Source organism: Phoca vitulina, unplaced genomic scaffold, assembly GCF_004348235.1.
Source record: "Phoca vitulina isolate PV1807 unplaced genomic scaffold, GSC_HSeal_1.0 scaffold53, whole genome shotgun sequence".
NCBI lineage: Eukaryota > Metazoa > Chordata > Mammalia > Carnivora > Phocidae > Phoca > Phoca vitulina.
Window position 1 is genome coordinate 9,156,904 of NW_022589756.1, and position 17,090 is coordinate 9,173,993.

Genomic DNA, 17,090 nt, shown 5'->3' on the forward strand with positions numbered 1-17,090 from the left:
GCACAATTTTTTTTAAAGATTTCTTTATTTTGAAAGAGAGAGAGAGAGCGCGTGCATGTGTGAGCCAGGGGGAGGGGCAGAGGGAGAGAATCCTCAAGCAGACTCTGCACTGAGTGCAGAGCACCATGCAGGGCTCGATCCCAGGACCCTCAAATCATGACCTGAGCTGAAATCAAGGGTCGGCCGCTTAAACAACTGAGCCACCCAGGTGCCCCTCACAATTTTTTTTGTAACTAAATTGAACTTTGAGGTGGGAGGTTTATATAAGATCAGATACCCAGTTTATACTGAGGCAACAACTGGGTTGGGTAAGGGATACTTCATCTGTTTATCCCCTCTATTTAAAGGATACCAGGTTACTAATTATTTTACCATGTCCTGATCTTTTTTTTTTTTTTTTTAAAGATTTTATTTATTTATTTGACAGAGAGAGACACAGCGAGAGAGGGAATACAAGCAGGGGGAATGGGAGAGGGAGAAGCAGGCTTCCCACGGAGCAGGGAGCCCGATGCGGGGGCTTGATCCCAGGACCCTGGGATCATGACCTGAACCGAAGACAGACGCTTAACGACTGAGCCACCCAGGCGCCCCACCATGTCCTGATCTTACAGCTTCCTTCTCTGGGTATTCGTAGCACACATATAGACACAAACTATTTATCTTAAACCACAGGATTTTTTTTTTTAAGATTTTATTTATTTATTTGTCAGAGAGAGAGAGAGAGACGGTGCGTGTACATACACAAGCAGGGGGAGTGGCAGGCAGAGGGAGAAGCAGGCTCCCTGCTGAACAAGGAGCCTTATGTGGGACTCGATCCCAGGACTCCGGGATCATGACCTGAGCCGAAGGCAGATGCTTACCCAACTGAGCCATCTAGGCATCCCTAAACCATAAGATTCTAAATACCAAATCTCTGCAAGTATCTCTGCATTTTAATGTTTTCTGAAGAAATGAGATTTTAAATTGAAATAAAGTGATATTTCTTGGGACTCCTGGGTAGCTCAGTTGGTTAAGCGTCTGCCTTTGGCTCAGGTCATGATCCCAGGGTCCTGGGATCAAGCCCCACATCAGGCTCCCTGCTCAGTGGAGAGCCTGCCTCTCCCTCTGCCGCTCCCCATGCTTGTGCTCTCTCTCTCTCTCTGACAAAAAAATAAATAAAATCTTTAAAAAAAAAGAAAGAAAGAAAGTGTTATTTCTTAATATCTGAGAACGTTCCCAATCTTTCAGTCTGAAATCATTAGTGATGTCATTCAGTCACTCAGGGGCCACGTGTGCCCTCCCGTCTGATACTCTCCCTACCTCTCACTTTCGTCTCTCAAACACTAAGGCTAAGGGTCAGCTGCTCTTCATTACAATGCTTGTACTGTGGTTTTTCTTGGTGTAAAGTTAGACAAAGGTAATATTTCTCATATCCACATCTTTGTCAAAAGTAAGGAAAGGAGAGATAAATCATAGGGCCACAATCATATTTTTTTGTGAAGAATTATTTGTATGCTTAATATGCACATAAATTATACCTATGTTTTTAAAAACAACAAACTTAAGACACTGTTATGAAACACACCTAACTTATTTTACTCATTTATACTACCCTGGATGGCCTTTAAGCAATTAAGTTTGTAAACCGAGTCCAGACTTCTCAATTTAAAAGTAATTAAGTTAGGCCCAGAAAATTCAAATGGCTTGTCCGAGGCACTCGGCTACTTTTGCTTTAGTTCAACACTCACTCACTGAACACCCAGTCACTGAGCTAGGCACTACTCATACAAAAATGAGCGAGAAACATTAGAGACTAACTTAAATGGACACTTTCCCTATCCTCCTGGTGAGGACAGGGACAGAGGTGTGCACAGATGCTACGGGTAGAGAACAGGGGCACCTAAATCAGTTCGGAGAAGGGAATGGTATCTGAGGTGAGAGTTGAAGGATACAAAAGAGTTATCCAAGGAAAGAGGAGCAGGGAAGGAGAGCTCAGGCAGAGCACAGAACACGGGAGTCCATGTACTCACTCTGTTCACGTTGGGAGAGCTAACGCTCCTCCTACTCAGCTTCCCCTTTCCTGTCAACTGTTCCTTCACTGTAACTTCCTGTCAGTCAGAAAATGTACAGAGGAAAAATACAGATCAGAGACCCACCGCCAAAGCAATACCACATACAGCAGTCTTTGAGCTACCGTCTCTACATACACATTCCTGGTTCTTTAAATCATGGCTGTTCCTTCACACCGTGGAATGACCTAATTCTAATCACTGTGGAATAGTCAAAGTTAACTGTATAGCGGAGAGGTTACCTAGATCATTCTCTTCTTTATCTACTGATGGCCGCCTTGAAGCTGGCCAGAAGTTAGTCCCAGGAGAAAGATCGTCAAAATTAGATCATTCACTTTTATTTTTCATATGAGTCTTTGGTTAAAACCAAAAAAAGTCTCAATATTGCTACGTAAAATGAGGTTTAGGGTTCCACGAAGGATTAGGTTTACTGCTGGCATCTCTATTACCCCGTCTAGAGATCTACTCTAAGGCTGTGGCAGGTATGTCCAGCTAACCCGGAAAGGGCCCATTCTGCCACATTCCTGCATATTTCTTCAGCAACACTATTGTCCCTTATCAAAGAATTTTTAAAATAATTCTTCAGCCAGCAAGAGTGAAATATCTTCTCCCATTACCTCAAGGCAACTAGATAGATAGCATTTAGCATCTTGGTAAAACTAACTTCCCTAGTGGAGCTTTTGTATATTCACAGACTTAACTGACAAGTTTAATCTAAATTAATATGCTCCACTTAAACAGATGCTTCAAAGTTTAGATGTACCAACACTGCGGATTGCAGAGAGGCGAAGAGAATCAGGCTGGGTCAGCACCGCTGCTACCAGCCCTGCCGGCTCACCTGGCGGAGACGATCTAAAGTGAGAAGGTTCTCCACAGCCAGCACACTTCTGAGGTATTTTTCAATATAAGCCTCTGAGTCAGCAGAAGCCGTGTTTTCAACATTAGCTGCCATTCTTGCTAATGTTTCTCGTTCCTCTACTCCCTGGGCATCCTGGAGAACAGAAAGTTGTGTATTAAAATTAAGTACTCTCTAGAAGAAAACATAAAAGCTTCTTGATCTATACAAATACACACACACAGAGCACTGAACTAGCAAATGGGATGTATTCCAAAATTAACGCCAGCTTTTGGAACTCAAAATGCATTTTCCCACAGAAATCATGGTATAAATCATGGTTAGATTAACTTGCAAGGTTGAACACAGTGCCCCTGAAACAGCACATTCTCAATAAAACGGTCCTCTGCTACATTCATACTGCAAACGAAAACGTTACTGGTTAGAAAGGATCTGGTGGAAACAGGTAGAAATATAACCACCACTACAATACTTCAGAAATACATCATTGAGGCAAGAGACAGGAATGAGAAGCTGGGGTCCAAACAATACTAGTATGAGGCAGACACAGGACAGTAAAAATGAAAAGTAGGGCTTTCAACACTTTCACTCAGCAGCCGACCACGGACTACACATTCAACATGTGGCAGCTTGTAAAACTGGTCTCGATCCTCAACTCTGGAGTTACAGAGGCCAAAGGCAGTGTAGCACCCCCCAAGAAGAAAAGTATCTAGGTAAATTCTCGCTCACTGTGCTTTCCCACAGAGCCCACCCCTGCCCCTCTGATGTGGGTGGCCCATGCATATAAATGGGATGCTCGCGAGTCAGGGAGGGCCGTTGTTAGTGCATTTAATCATGTCAAGCTAGCTTAGCTCATAACAAATTACTCTTCTCAGAGAAAATCTGATACTTCATTTACTTGTGAATTTGTTCTAATAATGTCAAAAACTACAAAATATATAGCCATATGCCACTGCATCTTAAGATGCCATCAACTTTAAGAAAAAAAAAAACACATTACTTTATATACCACTAAGGAGAAAAGAAAAAACTCTGCCAATTAATTTTAAGATATCAATTATAAGATACATTCTAACATCAAAACTATTTTTAAATAAAAATTTAAATGAGCTTTAGAACAGATAAAATATGGAAGGATCTGGAAGGTGGCTTACGTTCACAAAACTTCTACTTCCTACAGTGACTCATTTGAGCCTTTTAATAATCCTGAAAAGAAGCAATCATCCTCATTTTATAGATGAGGAAAGAGGAAGGCCACATAATTGGCAAAAAAGGCAAGATTAGAACTTAGAAGGAATACTCTTATCAGGAGTCAGGAGACCTAAGTTCCTAATGATTCTGAGATTCATTCAAGAACTTCATTTCTTTGTATAGCTAAGTGATATTCCACACTATGGATATACCACAATCTCCTTATCTATCCACCCACTGATGGATGTTTGGATTGTTTGCAGTTTTAGGTTACTTTGGATTAAGCCGCTATGAGTGTTCTTATACATATCTCTATGGACACACACAGTCACTTCTCTTGGGTAAGCACCTAAAGGTGGAATGACTGGGTCTTGGGGTAGAAAGGGGAACTATCTCCTGCTCTCTGGCCTATCATCAGTTCTTTCTGCCACCAAGCTCTCAGAGCTATTGTAACAAGAAACACAAAGAACTTTTTAAGGATTTTTCATGATAAACCTAGCTCCTCAAGGAATCTTTTTATTTTGTTTTTAAATAAAAAATAAACTAAATGCAGTCCTTTCATTATAAGTTTTAAGTCTCGCTGTGCCTTTTTCTTTATCATCAAGATTTGATAATGTGGAAAAAAAAAAAAACACTTGCCGACTTAGATGTGTGGCTAATTATTAAGAGGTAACCAAATCACACGAGGCTATACACTTATCTCTCAGCTGATCCCCCCCAACATTTCCTCCATTTGAAAATCGTATCACCCAGAGAATAAAAGCACTTTTAAAGAGGATAAAGAATCTAAAATCAGGAAGGGATGAGACAGGAGGGGAAGGAAGTTGAGAGAAATGGAAAAATGGAAGGGGGTTCACTACAGCGGTCACTGTTTCTCAACTGCATTCAAACCATTTATAGAGTTAAGATATGAAACAGCCAGAAAACATTCAGAACACATAAAACATTCAGACACAGAGAATAAATAGTAAGTCTCTAGCTGAGCATCTAAGTAGACAAAGAGTAATCTACTACAGACCCAAGATTTTGCTGCTAGTCTGCAACAGACTTAGTTTTTAAATGTTCAGCGGGCTCCAAATTAAATAGTTAAACAGCTAATATATACTGTGGAAGTCTCACACTTTGAAGATCCAGTACAAGACTTCTTGCAGTACAAGAAATCTAAAACAAAGCCCAAGTACTGTGTAATCTTTTCAGCCTTCCAAAAACTGATCTCTGTATTAAAATATATTTTGTCCACCTACTGCTCAAACACTCAACAGAATCAACAACATCCAGCCCTCAAAAATGAAGAGAATGATGTAGATGTGGACGGCGTGGTTAGCAGGGAGTGTTCGCTCCCAGCACATGTCCCCGCTTCTCCACTCGTGCAAAGTACAAACTGCATCTCCTCAACCACTCCTCGATTTCAGAGAGTGAGTATTACAGAAGGAACTGCTCTTCTCTCTTTTCTCCACGGTCCTTTTCTTAGAACCCTCCCTTCCCCTACCCCTATAAGGAAGGCCTTCATTACCAGCTGTGCCACAGACCAGGTGAATAAATCTGGGATTAAATATTAGGAAGCATATATATAAACTATATCATGCAGCAAGCTTCATGCTTTAAAATACCCGTCAGGGGGTATTTTAAACTCCATGTGTTTGATTCCAATGACTTTCTCAGTTCAGAAAGAGAAATAAGGAGAAGAAAATAACAACAGGAACTATAATAATGGCAATCACAATTGACTTTTTAGTGTGTGCACGACGACTTGTATACAGCATCTCATTTAATCCTTTTTTTTTTTTTTAAGATTTTATTTATTTATTTGACAGAGAGAGACACAGCGAGAGCAGGAACACAAGCAGGGGGAGTGGGAGAGGGAGAAGCAGGCTTCCCGCAGAGCAGGGAGCCCAATGTGGGACTCGATCCCAGGACCCTGGGATCACGACCCGAGCCAAAGGCAGACGCTCAACGACTGAGCCACCCAGGTGCCCCGCATCTCATTTAATCCTTAAAAACAACCCTGTATAGAAGCTATCACTAACCCAATTTAATAAATGAAAAAATTTAGGCTCTAAGTAACTTACGAAGTTCACCTCACTAAGAGGTGACAAAAATAAGATTTCTGTGTGATTCCAAAATGAAAGCCTGAATCTCTATTTTGTGCTATGTTGTCTCCCTTTGAGAGTTACAATATTGTTACCTTACGGCTAGTAGGAGTAAAAAGGAGTGTTGTCTTCCAGGAGTGTTGATTTGCTTTTCAAAAGGAACTTCTTTAACAAAATACTAAAACCAGAACCTTTTTAAAAGCCACAAATACTTTTCACTATGAATCACATTAAGATTAGGAAATTTCCTCTACAAATCTATAGCATTTGCCCAAATACACAATTTCATTGACTATATATTTTTTAGGGAGGTGACTTTCAGGGAGTTAGCTCTTTTTACATGTTTATTTTTAGTAAACTCAAACTTCATATGATCCTTCACCTCTGGAATATTGGAGACAATTTCAAAAGTCACTCCACAGCCAGGAATAGAACTTCGATGTGACATCTTTTTTAGGAGACTCTGAGCAAAACCCTAGAGAAAAACAAAACAGAAAGATATGGTTTCCTACCTCAAAAACTGAGTTTTCATTAACAAAGAGATAGCACAAAGAATACTGCATTCATTCTAACCAAAAAGAAACAGAGCATATTTCCAATATAAGCAAGCTGAAATCCAAATCACTAAATACAGGCTCTTCAACTTCGCCTCAGCACACAAAACCAATTTATTAGGTTCCTGCCATGTGACAGGTCCTATACCCAATATATGAAGAATATAAACCCAAAACTCTGGAAACTGACACCGGGCATCTTGGTTCAGCTCTACTTAAAGGCTACAGAAATAAGACTGTTGACTTCAACACAATAAAATGACCTTCTAAGATGTGAGTGAGGACTGGTGACTCTTACACTTTTTTTTCCTCCAGTACAATGGACATCTTGCAGCATGAATATTGACAAGTTCAGGCATTAAATTCTTGACCAAAGCAGGATCGTTATGAAGAATGATTTAAGAGTGCATGGTCATTGTTTATGCTGACTGTGCTCTTTGCACAGTTAAGAATTGAACTGTTGAATTAATGCATAGATGACTCATTTGAAGATGCTGCTAAGACTGAACATCCTGTAGAGGTTGAAGAGAGCAGGGATGAGGGCAGAATACAATTGGTGAATAAAGATAAGAAGAGAGAATTTTAAACCGACACCCAATCTTTTCCCTCACGCAAAAGGGAAGCAGGAAATATTGTGAAAACCCCCACAGAAAATAGAAAAATCAAGCCATTTGGTCTTAGAAGTACATATTTTCACAAACCTACTTAATAATAATTTCTTTCCTATTCAGTGATCTTTACTTTTTTAAAAGACTGTAGCTCTTAGAATGCAAAGAGACCACTGATTTCAGCCCTTCACTCTCCTCGACTTGAGCCGTGCAATGCTGAGCCACTGCCCATTACATCCGTCAGGGAACAGCTAAGGTTTGTTTTGTGGTTTTTTTTTAATGGGTGGGGTGGGGAGGTGTGGAAGCTGTTGTTACCCTACCTTTTCTTTTCTTTTCTTTCTGTATGGAACTACTGAAGCTGATCTGCATATATTAGCATCATAAGGAAGTCCCTGTTCTGCCATAAAGAAGCAATTTTTAGGATTGAAGTATTTGAAATTGGGAGGGAAACTGGCATGCCCTTAAAATACTATCATGTCATTCAGTATCAATTTGATTATATCACATCATTTCAACCAGAGGAAAAAAGGTGGCAACTTCTTGTTGTTATAATAAAAAACTGAAAAGAATTTAAAAACGAACCCAAAAGAAAAAAAAAAAAACACCAGAAGAAGCTTGGTGACTCCATGATGCACCCCTTCTGTTAAGGATTCTGTGGGGCTGGTGGCTGTACCAGGTCAGTCTCAGCGCCTGGCAAGCAGAATCTCTGGCTCAGGAATGGCAAATAACTCTTCAAAATGCTCCTCAAGAGCAACTTGTCTTTTTCAATCCCTGAAAGACTTCCGAGAAAAGGGTGAACGGGAGACACACCATACGCGTCTACGGCTCACCCGACGACCTGGATGTTATTGATGCCGGACTGCCAAGCTAAAGAGCTGCAATTTTAACAGCATTACGAACAGTCTTCATTTCAGAGATTGATATCAGTGTGACATTTAGAACTAAAGATTAATTTTTAGGGGGGGAGATTACATCTAGGACTCTGTCAACCGTGACTGTGCTCTTTTATATGAAAAGATTTCTTTTCATCTGTCCTGGTTTTAGTCAGTGTACTGAGAAGGCCTCGAAAAAAGTGAGCACAGACAGTTCAAAGAATCCCTGGAATGAGCCTCCCAAATCCTGTATTTGAAAAGCCAATGGCAGAAATACTTTATGTTCTTCTCTAGAAGCTTCCTACTAAATCCAGTCATATGGCACAAGGTGCCTCATAATCCAGCTGCAACTGTGTGGACAGCCAGGGCCCCGGCCTCTGCGGCCCATCCTGTCACACTGCCGGTCACACTTGGCCGCTGGAGGTCCGAGCCTGCCCTGCCCTGTCCCTCCTCACTACCTCTGCACCGAACAGCCCGTTTCCTCCCCCGTTGCCTGCCAGACTCCCCCGTCCGTGAAGGAGCGGCTGGCATGCTACCCCTCCCTGAGTTCTCCATTGCTTCGCCTACAGCAGTCTTCCTGCACTCTGGGAGCACCTGCCTTCCAGCACTATCCCAACAGAGGTGTCTCCTGTTTATTCAGCTACACGTGCCAAAGGACACTGGCAGCTTCAAGATGCAGACTAATTCTTACTCGTCTTCCTACCCAAAAGCTCGACAGAGTACCCTCTCCGCATATAAGAGTCCACGAATTAGCAGAGATGACTGCGGGGAGAGAAAGAAGTGCGAAGCGGAGAGTGAGTCCAAACAACAGCCAATCTGCAGAGAACCGGCACGTCTCGTGCAACCCAAACGAAAAGTCAAAAACAAACACAGAGAACTTCGCTTTGACGGGGCTCCGGGGCACCCATTTGTGACTATGGAACAAGAAAGACTCATCATAAAAACTGAACACTGCCTAGGAGGAAGTCAGGACGGCAGGTGCCGGGAATGCAGCAGGCATGGTTACACGATGGCAGCAGTTGAGTTGAAGAGGAAAGCTCAACGCTTCACAGAGCTGTGTGGACGGGAGGCCAGAGCAATCATTCCGGCCCTGCCCTCAAGTCGGACCTGTGATTAAAGTCAGTTCTTCAACAGTCAGTTCACTAATGCCTCACCTGCCGGCCATGAACATGGACACAAATTCGTTTCCGTAACACCAGCTGCATGTCGGCCGGATGGCTGAGCTGCACTGTCACCCGCACGATCAGATACACGCGCGCATCCGCTGGGGTGCCTTTACTGAGCTGAGGACAGCTGTGCACGGCAGAGTCCCAAGAGGCTTCTGCTCTCACCTGCAGAGACAGAAAGAACACGCTTTGCCTTCTCCTCCTGAACACAAAAAACTTCACAAGGAAACATCCTGGCTTGGCTGGAGTCAAACATACTGGTCATCATTGAAGATCTACTCTAACTGGCCTGAGAGACTCCGGGATGTGAGGATGTGGCCTCCATCACTATAGTCTGGGAAGTACAGAGGATAACATTCCCGGCTGGTGGCCTTCTAAAATGTTTTTCTTTTGAAAAATGCTCAAACATAAAGGAGAGATGTGAATTCAGGACAAGGAACTCCTGTGTTATCTTCCATCTAGAATCACCGGCTGTTAATATTTGCCACTCTTCCGTTCTCTTTCTCACAACTCGTACACACGCAAGATTATTTTTTGCTGAACCACTTTAGAGTAAGTTACAGACCTGTAACTCCACCTGCCTAAATACATTAGCAAGTACCTGCTAACAGCAAGACCATCCTCTGACTTAACCATAGGACAGTTATATTCAGGAAATTTAACATCGATGCAATACTATTATAATACATAGTCCATATTCAAATCTTTCAATCTTCTGTTCCGATCCAGGATCACTAACTGCATTTAGATGTCATGCTCCTTTAGTCTACTTTAACCTGGAATGGTTCCCCAGCCCTTCTTTGTCACTCATGACACTGACAGGCCCACTGTTGTACAGAACGTATCACAGTTGGGTGTGTTGGCTTTTTCCCCTACTATTAAAGCTTTGCATCTTAGGAATACAACCAAGGGATGATATACCCTTCAAAGCATCCCATCAGCTTTCCTTGCTTAAACTACTTTCTCATTTTTCCAATATACTCAAAACTAGAAAGTAAGCCCCCACTGTACACCTGTCACCTAGATTCAAACATTATCAAGATTTTGCCACACTGCCTTCATCTATTCTTTCTTTCTCTTCTTAAAAAGCCTTTACTAAAGGGGCGCCTAGGTGGCTCAGATGGTTAAGCGTCTGCCTTCGGCTCAGGTCATGATCCCGGGGTCCTGGGATCAAGCCCCGCATCGGCTCCCTGCTGAGCGGGGAGCCTGCTTCTCCCTCTCCCTCTGCCTGCTGCTTCCCCTGCTTGTATACTCTCTCTGTCAAAAATAAATAAAATCTTAAAAAAAAAAACAAAACACCTTTACTAAAGAATTTCAAAGCAAACCCCAAACACTGTGTCGCTTTACCTGTACGTACTTCAGTAGCACTTCCCCAAAGGGACCACTGCTGACCTGAACTATGAATACTAACAGAGATCCTTTACCAGGAGGGGAAGTAAAATGGTTAATGGACGTAATCTGACTGCCCACTCCTTCTGGAAGGGGTTCTGCTCTTTCTGGAAGTTATAATGAAAGGTTTTCATTTATATTTCTTGAGAAATGTAAGCATTAAAATGATTACACTGCTGATTGTTTCAGGAGACACATGGAGAGGTTAAAGAACTACTTTTCATCTGATTTTCCCTAGTTATGTTTTGTTTACCTCTCCATCGTGCTGTCTTACAATCTGCAGTTCAAAGAACTCATCCTCTTCTTCCCCGGTGAGAGTAGCATCCCATCCACCAGCTTCTGGGTCATCAAGATTATCTTGGGAGCTGAAATCATCAGCTAAATGCGAAGAAGTTCCATTAAATCAGAGATCATTTTAAAGGGTAACGCCTACCAGCTAAATTTCAATGTGCTTAGTATTAAAATTCTCTTGCCTCAAATTTCATTTGCTTTTGCCTCTAAAATCTTACATGACATGGAAGAGGACCATTAAACAGTTCACAGTTCTTAGAGATGGATAGACTCTCAAGAAATTATCTTATCCAATCTCCTACCTTTTTGTCTTATTTTACATGGAAGGCAAATGAAGCCAAGATACCCAAGAGGTTACTCAAGGTCAGCCCATAAATGTTAATGATAGGATTATAACCCAAATTCCCTATCTTTTAGTGCACTGAAGAAATGAGAAGCGAGAGTGATTCCAATTAACTGACAGTTAAGTTCAACAAAAGGATCAATTGGCTACATGAGCCAGAAACTTGGAGGGTTGTCCCTTGGCCCTTTAGTTATTTAGTTCTAAGTCTGGTCCTCCCAACCCCCTATCCATCTTAAGCTTGTGAGTAGGCATCAAAAGTATCTCTCTAGTATGTGGGCTTGTGTGGATCAAGAATGGGCATCAGGCTGCACGAGTTCTTGATTATGTCTTGGGATGTCCGTATAGACAGGTCTTCTATAAGTTTATTCTTTTCCACTCTTACCCTCCTACACACGTGTACAGCCGTGCTCACAGCACCTCACCTGTCTAGGAACCTAACATAAGGATAGGCCTAAGTAAGCCTCAGCCTCCAAGGCGCCAGAGAACAACAAGGTAGGATAGAGAGCTGTGGCAAAACCCTGAAACCCTCTTGGATGGATAGACAGTAGAAGTGGCTAAGTATTATTTGCTTAACTCTGTGTGCACATAATAACTTTCCATATGTCTAAATAAGCTAAGTAGTACAAGATGTTAAATACCTCAGATTTTATAACTCACTTTCAGCTGGGTGGAAGAAAACCACTGAGAACATCCAAGCTTGCCTATTTAGGATAGTTAATTGTAATATACAGCTTTCCTGCAGATGTTTTAGGAATTTAACCGCTGACTTTTACCTTATTTTTAGCTGTTTAATCTACCTTTTCATTTTTATTTTCCTTCCTTGGACAGAGTAAATGTAAAATGTAGCCACATCCAAAATATTTTACATGAAGGAGAAAAAATTCAGAAAAATGGACAGTTTCTCATAAATAAGCAATGCAGGAATGAAGAGCATAAGAACTCAGATAAAAAGTGAGAAATTTATTAGGTAATGCTAAGAAAACACCAGATAAATGAAAGCATGCTACATTAGCATCACTAGTTATTAGTCCTTTCCAGAGAGAAATCAAATTTTCCTAAGAATTAAAGAAGACAATACTTGAAGTGCAGGAAAACACCTGCTACTACATCCAAACATGATGAGGAGAACAAAGCACACACACAGCAGTTACGGATTACAGAATGAAATGTGAGAACGCGCCGGGATGAAACATAACCTACTACTGACAAAAATATTATTCTTATAGAAAATTCATTCTTTGTCAAGTGTCAGTGTCCCTCAGCATACATTAACCCTTAGGTTAACATAAAACCTGAGGCTTACAGAATTGCCTAACTGCAAACTTTGTTACAATCTAAGTGTTACTCAGACACTAATTTGTCAGAGGTAAGCCTTCAGAAAGCACCTCCTAACTTACCATTTAAGTCAAGGAATATAACAGGAATGTGTGTTTCCATCCCAGGAACTGGGGTCCTAAAACATAATGAACAAATAGCATCTCAAATAAAGCAGACTTTCTCAGCAGCATGTACTTCAAGACACAGTGTTAATCCACACTGAGAAGTATTACAGGTCAAGCCAATAATAACTGTGGGTATTGTGTTTTTGTTACAATTTCACATCAGAGATGCCCCAAAGACTTACCTGTAACTGCTGCTTCTTTTCATTGGTGCTCTCATGTATAATTATTGTATGTTCTGATACTTGAATTCAGTCTTATAAGATATATCTACCTGTTTATAATTGAAGCTTCCTTGTTTAAAGTTACTTTCTTAAAAAATTATATACCTAAGGGCCCCATATGGCTTAATTTACTATTTTTAATTTCTATAAAGTGGCACAGAACATCTGCTGACAGTACAATTTAAGCCAGCACAAAACCAAAAACTCCTGGAGATGCAATTTTATTATGACCGAATGGTCTTTTAAGGGAATGACCCAAGTAATTAACATATTAACTTTTTTTTTTAATGCTAAGTGCAGTGGTATTAAATATTGATTTAGATTCTCAGAATTCTTAATTACTTGGGCCAATAACAATATTATTTAATAAAACACAGTTTTAGGCCATAGTTATTCCAACTCATGAAAATAATTTAACACTTCCTCTAATTCAAACTTTTTTCCCCTATGCTATGATGAGTATTCCATTAATTGGAACAGAGGCAAAATTCATAGAGAGGGCAGAAGGCTCAGTGAGCATCTGGAATGTCTGAAGACACATGGCAGCGTTCATACCATTCAGCTGGGGCCCCTGGAATACCACTGCCAGCGGAGGGGACCATTACTGCATTCCGCTCCTCGGTCAGAGTCAGCCTCATCTCTAGAAGTTGAGCTTCACGGTCGGCATCATCCTCTGTTTTATCTAGGACATCAGGAATGAGGATCAAATACAGACTTCTCACTTGATTTACACTTTTGTCCTGCGTATCGATAGGATTTGCCTGTATTTCAGGTACTGGTTGATGAGGGTCACAGAAAACTTATTACTTCCCTAATTGTGATTAAAAAAAAAAAAATGAACTATAAGCTAAAGAGGTTGGTGTACTCTTACAGAAAGGCCATCTTTGGTTCATGGAAGGCCGACATGGACCAGCACATGAATAATTTCTTCCAGAGTTAGAGGATTCAAGTACTTTTGGATAAGAAACCAAGAACGTTATCACCCTCCTTAATTTATTTTTTTATTTATTTATTTTTTTTTTTAAAGATTTTATTTATTTATTTGACAGAGAGAGACAGTGAGAGAGGGAACACAGCAGGGGGAGTGGGAGAGGGAGAAGCAGACTTCCCGCTGAGCAGAGAGCCCGATGCGGGGCTCGATCCCAGGACCCTGCGATCATGACCTGAGCCGAAGGCAGACGCTTAACGACTGAGCCACCCAGGCGCCCCCCTCCTTAATTTATTTTTGAGGGACAATGTTTACATAGCATTTTGTCTCTTTGTTGGGGATGGGGGGAGACCTATAGAAAGACATCATTACAGTTAAATAAATGTTACTCTGAAAGGATATGACACGAATAAGTAACATTCCTATGCTCTTGCCATCCCCATTATTGATGTATTCATCTACTTCTAATTTATGGCTGCAAATGGAAATTAATTATGCACAGATTTGGGGGGGAAGGAAATATTCAACTTGCTTTTCCTACCATGTTTACTGACAAGCTTCTGCAGTTGTTGATCTAAGTACTCCTGACGTTTTGTTAATGCATTTAGCCATTTTCTACGTAGTCTCTCTAAATCCCGATCCTAGAAGAAAACAAGGGAAATTATGGCAAATATAACATGAAGACAAGATATTTGAAACCAATGCTCCAACTACCTTACTCTAAGGCTTCAAAAATGTGAAGTATTATGTATCAATCTCTTTATTACCACTACTAGTTGACTCCAATCATTATTCAGAACAGAAAGTTCCAGAAATTAAAGCACTGCTGTTCTGGAACAAGACAGCTTCTGAAAGAGCATTCTCTGATATCTAGAACAAGTTTTATTTCTACTGGTTCAAGGGGCAGAACTCCAAGTAACTAAGATCTACAATGTCCCTCTGCTAGATAAAAATCACAAATACTTGGGCACCTGGCTGGCTGTCAGAAGAACATGCATCTCTTGATCTCGGGGTCATGAGTTTGAGCCCCACACTGAATGTAGATATTACCAAAAACAAATGAATGAATGAATGAATGAATAAATAAATAAATAAATAAGTAAACTTAAAGAAAATCACAAATACTACTCAATAATCTTCAATTCTATAGCCCTGGGAACCATCATAAGAATTCCTCAAATTTCGTGTTTCAGCCTTCAACGAATGTTTCACTAGTCTCTACAAACAACATGTAAATGCTTCTCTCTCTTGTTTCTTGCGGGGGGATTTTTGGAGAGGAGAGGGGGGCTTTATCAGACTAAGAACTCTACCAGTCAACACTTGACTGTACACCAATCTCGCCTCATTTCCTTTCATAATAAAGTTAACAAGACTGGGTAGATCAGTGGAATGCTGAGCATACAGTGTGTATCTGGATTTCACTAAGGCACTTAACCAAATAGCTCATGGCATTCTTGTAGACAAGATGGAGAAATGTGCAATGAATCTACTTGAATGAAATCATAAGTGACTCAAATATCACATCCAAAGAACAGTGATTAATGGAATAATGTCAGCTTAAAAGAAGTCTCTATTGTTGTGCCATAGGACTCTGTATTTAACCCTATCTGATCCAATATTTTTATCAGTCACTTATAGGAAGGCAGACATTTTTATCAAATTAGAATGATGCAAAACCAGGAGAGTGACTACACTGGATGACATAATCAGGATCCAAAGAGCTCTGACAGTCCTAAACAATGACTAGCAAGACTAACAAGATAGAACTTGACAGACATAAACAAAATCTTGCAGGAGATTAGGAAGAGGGGAGGGAGGCAAAACCAAACCTGTGTGATGTGGTTTAGAAGATGGAAAATAAGCAGTGTGGCCTGACTGAGGCTCAGTATGAGACAGCTCTTACAGGGAAAAGGGTGGGTGACTCCACTCAAGGAGAGAAAGAGTGTAAGGAAAAGGATCTGGAGAAATGGATTTGTAGGGAAATTGGATGGGGAGCTCCAGGTTTGGAAAAAGATAATAGTCACAAATGATTTCCTACACTGAAGTCTACGAAACTCTGTTTCAATTTGAGAAAAAGCAGCATTTGATTCAAAATTAATTGTGTAGTTATTAAGCAACAGTATGACAAGACTCAGGAATGTGTGATTCAGCACTGGAATCAAGCTCATTTGATGAGGCAAACAGGTGCTTCCTTACCTGGTAGCTGTCCATGTCCTCCTCTTCCTCCTAAAAGAAAAAATGTATGATGCATAACTAAAACAATCATTTTTCCAAGAATCAGACTACACTCAACAACCAGAATCTTTTCCCATACTTGATATTTTCTAAATGAATATAATATTTCATCTCCCACCTATGCTCACCGTCACTCTCGGTTTTATAGTTTTCAGGAAGTTGGGAGTCAAACCTTAAGCTTCTCATAGGAAAGTGAAGAACACTCATTTGACCTTTTCAGGAACCAGTACAATACTCTCCCTGCTGGGTTTATAGTCCCACTCCCCAGGAGAAATCAAACACCTGCTGGCAAACAGTCTTTACAAGCCAGTAGGGGGTTTCTGCAGAGCGGGTGGGTGGTGGGGGAAGTTAATCACTAGTAAGGAACTGAGGAATTTCTAGAGACTGCGATGTCTTAACCCTCAGTTTGCCATGTACCAGGGCAAAACCAACAGTCTGGTACAGTGATTCCATGTAAATGCAATACAGTAAAAAAAAGAAAAAAGAAAAAAAGACATCAAAGAAAAACGAAAGAAAAAAAACTGAAAGAATTGTTCATGGAAGGCAGTTTTCTGGCAGGTTCCAAAAGACTCTTATCTCATCGGGTCTTTCAACAAGAACATAACCGGCACAGAAACTTACATGAAAGGTCTCATGAGTCTTGGGGGATCTGAGCGTCCTAACTTTTACACATCCAATGCCAACAGACAATATACATTCTTCCATCAGTGGTAAAGTCCCAGATTCCTGCACAGACTTCACTTCCACTTGGACTCGCCGGGACTGTCCCTGTACAACAGACAATTTTTCTTAAAATCAGTTTAATTTCTAAAAATTTGGTTTAGAGAGACCCCTACAGGCTGATGTTGAGAAAGCG

General features: G+C 40.8%; 1 protein-coding gene across 2 annotated transcripts in view; it reads right to left on the reverse strand.

Moving 5' to 3' along the window:
- The window catches only part of KIF13B (kinesin family member 13B), a 200,012-nt gene that overhangs the window by 47,287 nt on the left and 135,635 nt on the right, over window positions 1–17,090 (reverse strand). For both annotated transcript variants that reach the window (XM_032389219.1, XM_032389218.1), the window contains exons 25-34: window positions 16,856–17,002; window positions 16,196–16,225; window positions 14,541–14,640; window positions 13,627–13,753; window positions 12,806–12,861; window positions 11,028–11,152; window positions 9,374–9,550; window positions 6,568–6,660; window positions 2,887–3,039; window positions 2,010–2,087 (exon numbers count right to left, since the gene is read on the reverse strand). In XM_032389219.1, coding sequence (XP_032245110.1) covers window positions 2,010–2,087; window positions 2,887–3,039; window positions 6,568–6,660; window positions 9,374–9,550; window positions 11,028–11,152; window positions 12,806–12,861; window positions 13,627–13,753; window positions 14,541–14,640; window positions 16,196–16,225; window positions 16,856–17,002 — 1,086 coding nt within the window. The remainder of the gene's footprint in view (window positions 1–2,009; window positions 2,088–2,886; window positions 3,040–6,567; window positions 6,661–9,373; window positions 9,551–11,027; window positions 11,153–12,805; window positions 12,862–13,626; window positions 13,754–14,540; window positions 14,641–16,195; window positions 16,226–16,855; window positions 17,003–17,090) is intronic.